Source organism: Phalacrocorax aristotelis, chromosome 1 (genome assembly GCF_949628215.1).
Source record: "Phalacrocorax aristotelis chromosome 1, bGulAri2.1, whole genome shotgun sequence".
Taxonomy (NCBI): domain Eukaryota; kingdom Metazoa; phylum Chordata; class Aves; order Suliformes; family Phalacrocoracidae; genus Phalacrocorax; species Phalacrocorax aristotelis.
This window is the reverse complement of record NC_134276.1, coordinates 45210775-45220401: the sequence shown is the minus strand read 5'-3', so window position 1 is coordinate 45220401 and position 9627 is coordinate 45210775. Positions and strand designations below refer to the sequence as shown.

At 38.3% G+C, this 9627-nt stretch overlaps 1 protein-coding gene across 10 annotated transcripts in view; it reads right to left on the bottom strand.

The window, feature by feature from the left end:
* BORA (BORA aurora kinase A activator) overlaps positions 1–9627 on the bottom strand; it is a 38382-nt gene that overhangs the window by 18466 nt on the left and 10289 nt on the right. For 7 of the 10 annotated variants that reach the window (XM_075088245.1, XM_075088291.1, XM_075088272.1 and 4 more), the window contains 6 exons: positions 8678–8895; positions 7210–7363; positions 5590–6191; positions 5050–5181; positions 3379–3556; positions 309–1595 (listed from right to left, as the gene is read on the bottom strand). In XM_075088245.1, the coding sequence (XP_074944346.1) occupies positions 1510–1595; positions 3379–3556; positions 5050–5181; positions 5590–6191; positions 7210–7363; positions 8678–8895 (1370 nt within the window). In that variant the 3' untranslated portion in view covers positions 309–1509. Of the gene's footprint in view, positions 1–308; positions 1596–3378; positions 3557–5049; positions 5182–5589; positions 6192–7209; positions 7364–8677; positions 8896–9627 lie in introns of those variants that run through there. The other 3 variants (XM_075088296.1, XM_075088282.1, XM_075088261.1) reach the window with 2 other exon arrangements.

Below are 9627 nucleotides of genomic sequence, written 5' to 3'. Positions count from 1 at the left end.
CACGCCCCATGAATGAGACCTTTTAACCCTGTCACCACCATTCTAAAAGGCTTAGTTGGAAACAGTAAAACTTGGGCAGAGCACTGGACCTATAACGAGTACTGCACTCCTAATCCAGTACCGTATGTTAGAGCAACTGAAACCAGTTTTTACCTGTGTGAGCAAAAGCTTGCCAAGCTCCACGCCTGATCTCCTCCCTCTGCGCGCCCGTGCCCTGCCCAAACAAGAGGCACCTATGCCTGTTACAGGCGGCGCTCAGCGAAGGACGCTGCCAACTGCAGCAAAGAAAATCATACAAACAATCTAGGTATGAAAGAGATGTCTTTATTGTGTTTCACTACTGAATTTAAAATCATCCGTGTTGAGGGACTCTCTTTAAAACCACTGAAATTAATTTAATGTAAACAATGACCGTTTTGTGCAATGTCTGCCAACCAACGCATTAAGAACAGAACAGAATGGTCAAATGAGTTCCACAATAATTTGCACAATAGGTTCCTTCTACAAAGCAATTACACAAACATAGTTAAAAAACCGCACGTTTTCATAAAATAAATAATTGAAGACTAAAACAGGATAGAAAATACCAGCAATTTATTTGGGTGGGGGATCCTTAAGTACTTCTCATGTTCACCCATTTCTGCTGTTACTTTTCCCTTTTAAAAAAATACTTTAAAAATTAAATATTTTAGTGATTGCTTTTTCTTATTTGTGAATACTCTGAAAGCAACACAATGATCAGAGGATCATTGAACATATCATCATAAAGAATAAAAAATTTTCATTAAAAATTAAACCCAAATCTTAATTATACCTCTCATGCCAGACAGTTCAGAAACAGATCGTAAGTTGGGCTCCTTTGCTTCTCACCTTCCTGTTTCCATTAACATTACTACTATTTTTAGTAATCACACTTGCAAAAATAAATCCTTTGCACCGTCCAGAAATCTGAAATTCACCCTACCCTAAGTTCGTCTCGTCTCTAACAAAATCAGTCCCCTAGAAGGTATCAGTTCGGTCTGTTTCCAGCCTTTTTTAGGGCGCTGTTTTAATATCATGAAATAGCTAATTCAGGGCGTTAGGTTCAATTACTGTCAATCAGATACGCATAACAAATACTGATTAAATTGCTATGGAAGCAAAAACGCACATCATGTTTGCTGGTTAGAAACCTAAAGTAGTTTTTTTTATTACTATTTTTGTGATGCGAGAACTAAAACCAAGTGATGCTTTATTGATGGTATAGAAGCTTCCCTGTTTCATTAAGCGTATTTTTCAGAAACCTGTCACTGCTGAGTTATTAATGAAAACATTTCAAAGATGGTTCTATTCGTACAACGCTTGCGCACAAGCCTCGGGTCTAACGCGTTGCTTTTTAATGCTGTGCAGTGCCGTTCATGCCTCCCCTTTTGAGATTTTTAAAAAGGCGTTGTCGGTTGTCTTCAAATCTGCGTCTGACCAACTGTTTCAGGCTTAGCGCGCCAAGAGCTGCTCATCAGCCATGGTCTCTCAGTTTGAGAGAAGCTTTTCTGTGGGTTGTGGAATAGAATAGGAAGCAGAACTTCCATCCAATATCCTGGGCCCGGATATCCTTGCTACGAGAAGAGAGAAAGACTGCTTCACCTGGAGCACGTACTAGAATGGACTTTTTGATTAATCCAACAAAGGTTACTTCAGAGCAATACAAACACCGAGCCCTGAAATCTTGCTATTTCCCCTCTCGCTTCTTCCCCTCTTAGTCACCAGAGCTCGAAGGTCACCATATGGGTTTTTTCCTCATTCATATTTATGAATTCCAGGAGGCCCTTTTAAACAAATCCAATCAAATCTAATCAAATCTGATTTGATCAGGCAAAGGGACTTCTGGGCTTCTGGACCCTCCTCATTCTATTCCTTTTTTTCATCGATGGTTTTCTTAAAGTATCAAGAGTTTGTTTATATTAATACTTTTTGCAATAAGTGGCAGGCAAATGTTAATTGCATTTCTAAATATTTATCTAAATCCTTTGGTAATTTCTGTAAGCAGACATAACAGTATTGGGAATTAAAGGTAGAAAGGAAGTAACAGCCTAACGGTTTACTTTACTAGAAGGAAGGCTGCGCCATTCACTTAGTGACGTACTGAGACCAATTAACCTTACTGCACCTTCTCACATTCCTTCAAAAGGGTATCAGGGCATCAAGCTGGGCACAAGTGTTCTTAGGAGACACTGGTGGAGACTGGTGATCTCTTTCAAGATAGTACTAAATACAACTACTGAAGGAACAACGCTATCATTTCATTTTACAGCAACCAACAGTACATCTTACGTAAGTACGTGGCAAAGCTAATGGACGGATATGTGGATTTATGAGCAAGAACTGCTTTGTTTAGGGGGAAGAGATTCTGTTTTCCTATCAAGAGATTTCCATCACCTGTCCTTTTCCTAGTTTTCAGTCAAAAAGAAACCTGCTAAAAGGCTTCTTCTGACACACAGCTTATTTTATTACTAAGAGAATTAATTTTTTTAGTTGTGGAAAAGTACACAATTTCAGTAACTGGAATGGAGTTTTCATGCAGCTGTTCACTAGGATATCTTACTTAAAAGGACTAGCCTGGTATTAAAATCAAAGCACCAATTTTTACCAGTTTGTGGACTACTATAAAACATACACATATTCCAGGGACCCATTTCTAGAACACCAGTTCTATTTCTTCCTCAGGAAAGTCACAACCAAGTTTCATCCCTGTCACTTTCCACCGATACCAACAGACACTGAACCCCTCCTCTCACCCCAGCCCGGCTCCCATCACAGCCACAGCAGTTCACTTCCACCCAGTGACTTCCTTGGTACCAGCGCGACTACTCCTGAAGCCATACAATAAATCTGATCGGGAGAAAAGCAATCCAACCCAAAACTAAAACTCCTTTCCCCTTTTTCTGCCCCAAAGGAAAATCTCCCATGTGTTTTTAGGAGTTGTGTCTAAAAATTTAGGTGTTTTTGCAGTTATGCTGGCTCCTACGCAATTTACCCTAGGTTTGCTCAGTTTATCTAAAATATTCCTCTTTCAGTTGAAGCTATGTCCAAGCTTTCAGAACAAGGCTCCTCATGGAAACCACCCCAACCACAGAAAGAACGTGCTTCTGAAGAACACACTATGGTTCCTTTGCTTCAAGTCTAGCCACCTTAATTTCCAAAAGGATCGCTTAATAACCAATAAATTTGTTAATAAGACCTAGAAAACCCCACCTTCTTTTAAAACTCCCTTAATATATACCAATTTATTCTATTTGCATTAAAAAACAGAAGAGTATGTATAATCCAGGTAACCGAGGTCATATATATAAAAATTTATTAGACAACACAATTTAAGTTCTGCATGAGAAAACTACATACCATTTTTGTGAAATCCCTGAACTTGATTTTCATTTTTATGTTTCCAGGCCGAAATGTTGCAAGTTGCGTTTTGACAAAATAGTGTACTATGTGGTTTTGCTTTTTGGAAACAGGATTGCTTCTCTGGAGATTTTGCTCTCAGCAACTGATTTTCCTTATGGTTTAAAACAGAATACTCCTAGGTTAATAATGAAAAGTTAATTTTAAAACCATTTTCATAAAAATTCCCCAAAAGAAACAAGATCCAAACTTGCTATCTGAAAATGTCAAGTTACAATTGCCTCCCATCTCTCCCCTTCTGAAATAAAAGATAATGTTTTCTCTGCACACATCCTTGAGACGTGCTGTCAGCAAGAACCTCCTTTCAGAGGACGCATGCTCTGAATGAGCCAGACTGCATTCTTTCAGCCAGCAACGTCCATGCTTTTTTTCTTTTCATTCCCTGTGGGTTCTCTGTTGTGAGAGTTGAGGGAAGTACTTAATGCCTCCACACTTAAATCCTAATCCAAAATGCAAAGCTGGGCTTAGTCAGGATCTAGCAATCGGAAGACTAGCAGTGGGAGAAGGCAGCTGCACATCGGTGAGTGTCTAGGACAAGTTTGATATTAGACAATTGATTCTGATGAATACATTAATGTGTATAATGCATGTCCAACATGGCACCTCTGAGGCAAGACCTCAGAGTAGATGGATATTTTTAGAAGTTAATGATAAAATATCTATCTGTTCTTCCTGTCAGGGAACAGCTAGCCTAATCTTAAATAAGCAGAGCTCAAAATTTGATGTCAATGGCCTATAAGACACCATCAATCCACTCTTTACCTTGGCAGAGAGGTAGCTATTAGCATGTCAGGTACAGAAGTGCAGCCAGGGCTGAACAGGCTTAATTTGAGTCTTTTTATAATCTGCTACTGCTGGTCAGTACCGTCTCCCCTTCAATGACTGTAAACAATGCCGAGTAGCAGACCATAAACTATGGCGTTTGTAAGACCGTAAGACCGTAATTACTAAGTGAGAGGATATTACCTTTGCTCTCTCCTCCAAAGAAACCGGCCTTGCCTCCCATTCTCTGGAAGAAGTAGAACTCCTTCCCATCAGTAACAAGGTTAAGAGCTTGGGAGCCTTGCTAGATATGCATTGTCTTTTGTAGTTCAGTTTGTTTTGGTTTTAAGATAGCTCAAAGGGCTCGTAACTGAAAGACTCTAACCAGGAAGTCCCCCACCACGTCAGCCCTCCAGGTAGTCTAGGAAACTGGAGGATAGTTTATGAAAAGAAGTAGCAGACAGTCTTTCCCCAAAAACATGCTTCTCCACAGGCACACATTTAAAAACTTAATAAAAAAAAAACAAGGAGCAAGAACAACAGAAACACAAATAAGACGATAATACATCAGAAGCCATGAGCTTCACAACTCCCTTTTATGCACATACTTCAGTTTCCTCTGAAACTGCCTTTGTCTTTGTTAAGGAACACGTTCATTTCATTGCCAGCTTACAATACTTGTCCCGCATTGATTCCCTGTTTTCAACATAATACTTGAAATGATGCTACATGCTCTTCTTTATCCCGATAGCCTCTCCCCTCACTCAGGTTCCCTGCAACTGCATAAAATAGGGAACGGATGCTTTGGACGGTAAGCCTATCACTTTTGTATCACAGTTGAACTCCTACCTGTGTTCGAAGAAGCTGAGGTTTATTCTGAAACACGTTAGTATTCGCGTCATTTTCTCTGCAACTGTTTTCAGTCCCCGCAGTATCCATAATGCTGCTTCCACAATTCTGTGTATTATAGCCACTGTCCACCTGAAATCAAGAAGCAAGCCTTTAAAAATGTACTGCAATTTATCACCAATAAACCCCTCAGATTCTCATACCTGATATGTTTTTGATTAACAGAACTTAATCCAACAAACCAACTACCAACAGTTAATAACAAAAGCAAATTGTAAACAGGTCTGTCAGAATTAGTTTGGATCAAGTTAAACATATTACTGTACATAGTAACACAAAATCATTTATAATCACTATGCTTGCTCCACCGAGAGAGGAAAAAGTGGGCAAGGGGGAAGGAATAAAAGCCACACCACCCCCTACATGCCACATCCGATACAAGAAAAGAGACAATTACTTCCCTAACAGCATACATACTAAAAGTTAGTATGTCGAGCTCAGTTTTACAAAGAAGCAGCGATAAAAGATTTTTGTTTTTACCTGAATGCTACTGTTGTCACAAGGAATTGCGCTGCTTTCTGCAAGAGGTGACATGCACATGCGAGAGTTTTCAATACTGAAAGTAATCCCTGTCATAAAGCTGGCCATTGGTGCATTGCTATTGCCAATTGTTTCTTTTATCCAAGTGTTTTCCTCTGACACTTCAGCTGCATCAGCCATATCTACGGTATTATTTTCCTTTGAGCCTTCTATATCCTGAAAGGGCAACAACCTTTGATGACAGGCTTCCGAGTGATCTGGTGCAATAGACACAGTTGCTACCACAAGATGTGTACCATGTGCAAAAGTATCGCCGTCTTGCTGACGTAAGTTTATTCCGTTATCCATTTCTGGGAACCGAGCTTCTGCTGGAGAAATATTTTCCTTGTCTTCCTCATCCTCACCATGATTTTCAACTGCAATTGGTATTCTAATGACAGAAGTCTGATACTGGGTAGTTCCTCTACATGCTCCAAGCCTCATAGGAGAGCAATTTTTAATTGGAGAACAACCATCTATATAAGGACTTCTTGTACTTGGGGGTGTCATTCGATTTGAGGAAGAAGGAATATCTGGAGAACGAAATGTAAATTTTCTTTGGTCTGTCCATGGAAGGGGTGGGGCGGGGAGAGGAAACAAACACCAAGAAGAACAAAGTTGTTATATTAGATATCAGATGGAGTTAACGTCATCATCCTCAAAACCCTACAGTCCTTCAAATAATTATAACCAACTACGTATTATTTCACTGAGCACTGCCTCCCGGCTTCCAAGGGGGAGTTTAAACTATCATGGTAAAGGCAATTTTCTATCTCATTTTTACCACCAGATTTGTTTCCTATAACATAGTTTATTGGATCAGAGGCCCTACAGTTTCAAATGGCAATACCACACACTGTTCACAGAAAAAATATATGAAGGCTGGTTCTGTGGCTTTTTTTTTCTGAAGAAAAAAAAAAAGTAATTACACATATTCTATAGGCATTTAAAAAATTTTGGCTAGCAATAAAATTTTGAAGAAAATCAAACCTATGCAATCTCCATATATAACAGTGTTGAAACACCACAAGGCTCATCAGAGCAAAGTCATGTATAAACGTGGCATTAGGCCTTTACAAAGGACAAAACATAAAGTACTGTCATTTTCTAGAGCAAACAGGACTCAAAATGTTCGTGATTTCTTTACTAGTCAGTTTCATTTCCAATAATCTTGACAATCACATAATTTGCAAACTCAAGCTAAATGTTCTTCGTCCAATTACAATGCTTCAGGTTGGGCCAAATAAGAATTGTGACCTGACTTAGTTTAGGCATATGGCTTTAAACCCCCGCCCCCACTAGATTAATCCTTTAAATTTTTTTCACTCCTATTAAGGTCCCAATTCCTTCTTCTAAAAGATTTTCCTTAGTTGATTTTTTGCAAGCAGATACACTTCACTGTTTCACATCATTAAGATACTTCACTGCTAAGCAGTAAGCCTGTCATACAGGAAGAGACTGCTGGTCTACCAAGCACAGCGGCTTGTCTCCAAACAAAGAAGTAACACAAAGAATGCAGCAGTTTTTATCATCTAAATACATAATTCAAGACAGACTAGTACATGTACAATTAAACCATACCTGACAGTGGCGTCTTTCTTATGTGAAAAGCAATTGGTGAAAAACTAGGAGAACCATTATGTGCAGGAGACCTGTCTGGAAACGTGGGACTGGTTATACTTCCGAGACTATAAGCCCTTGTTCCTCCCTGAATAGGACTTGATGAAAACTGACCCTTCAGTTAAAGAAAAACAAAAGAAAGCAGTGCATATTTTCATAATGTAAACTTTGACTAATATGGGAGCACTGACAAAACTAATCCTATACAACTGTACAAGGACAATCTCTATCATTAGTTTAGTTTAAATATTCTAGTTGCAACTTTTCACTTGGACTTTATGCCTCGACATAGGAAAAGAGGTATGGACTCAAACTGTCACGTAATACCAGCCAAGACCGTAATACCCGTTATATTTAAGAACTATGATAAGCCTAAGCAGGGAATTAATGCCATCTGTGTATACAGTCAAGTATTTAATCGCAATTTCTTACTTGTAACAATGCAGATGAAAGCCAGCCAGTATTTATATTTTAATGAAATCCGTATTATCGGAATTATTTAACTCAGGAGCAAAAAAAATACTTTTCCTTAAGAAAAAATAAAACAGTGGTTGTGATCTTGTTTATGAGTATGCTTCAAAAAGAAAAGTCACTTCTAGCAGTATAATTATGTTGTAGGAATTCTTTACTAGGTTACCATAGCAAGGACCTTATTTTTTTTAAGCCACACTCTTGCTGGGGTACCTTCCCCCCCCCGTTCACTTCAGCCACCAGATAAATGAAACCACACCACCTAAACCAGTTTAGCTGTGCTACGTCCACCTGGGAATAAAATTCATCTTGCTTAATTTAAAAAACAGACATTATGTTCTGTGTTCTAATAAATGTCTCGTTGTCTGAAGTCTGTGGTCAATGGAAAAGAAAAAAAAGCATATTTAGCACTGCATTCAAAGATCCACAAGCATTTCTTCCACCATAAATGAGTTTATGAGCTATAAGGGAAATAATTATATCACCTGTTCATATCAACTAGTATTTCAGACAGCAGTTCATGGATTTAAACAGGCCCTTTTCTTGTATACACATTTTATGAAAAAAAATAATAAAAATAATTGTTTCAACAAGCTTTCAGCAAGTCTTGTATATGTATGAGTCCCTATTTCCTTTTCATAACATAAAATTAAAGCATAATTCCTTCTATACAGAAGAGTAGCAGCACAGCATAATAATTTTATATAATAAAGAGCTAGCAATATATTCTTTCAAGACTTGTTTTTTTCACATAAATTTTTTGACATTGGAATTTAAAAAAACCCAACAAACATCTTTGATCTAATACTCTCATAAAGCAGTTGTCGCTTATTAAAAACACGGTTGTTCATCTCATGAAGTCTGTTAGAACAGAGAATCAGTACAGTAGCCTACTCTAAGAACTACTCTTGTGCCAGCTAAGTCACATCCCATCCAGCCCCCAAAAGAGGCTACTTACTGAACTAGATGTTTCAAGAGGGCTTCTGCACCGGACTGGAGATATGTCAATTGAACAGAGCACTCCAAGTGGCTGACTACCGCACGGACTATGCAGAGAAGGGGACAAACACTCAGATACACTTCCATTTTCTTCTAAAAACAACTTTCTTCTGAGTGATGAAGAGCTCAGATTTTCCTGAGACTGATCGGCAAATTCATCAGTTCTAAAATATTCACCTAGAAGCATGGAGAAGTCATTTCCAATAAGAATGCAAGAAAAAAAAAAATCTTTTGCTACAGGGACATATATAACTAAATTAATTCCTTGCTGTATTCGTAAATTTGATTAAATGTTTTAATCTAATTTAGGCACCTATCCCAAAGGATCACCTGTTGCCATTAAAAAAAGTGCTCTGTCTATCAAGATTCTACTTCTGCCTACCATCCTTTAATACTAAAGCCTGCATTTAAAAGCAAAACAAACTAACATTGGCTAGCATCTACTTACTGGCCTTTTCCCAAAACTGTATTATTCTTCACATTTGAGTTGTGAAAAAGGGGTTGTTATACCACCCAAGCAAAACTAGACCCTTTTTCAGATCTCCCATATGCTTGGATGTATCACGATGACCATCAAAAGGCAAACCAGATTCAACTCAAAAGTCAAAGCAGTGACCCGTTTACAGTAGAAGAGCATACAGATGTTAAAGACCCATTAAAATATGCTGCCACTTACAAGATCATTTTAGTTTTCTGCTCTTGCTCTATTCTAATTGGATATTTCTTGTAGAAAATATTTTTCATTAATTCAGGAACTATGCATTCATGGAAACATTTGTTAAGATGAAACACAAAAGCAGGAAGATAGTTCTGTTTTTCTGTTTTAATTTTTATGACCCACAATCAGGGTTGTGAACTTCAATACTGGGATAGGAGCGTGCAGCCATAAACCTCTGAGCTGACCGTACC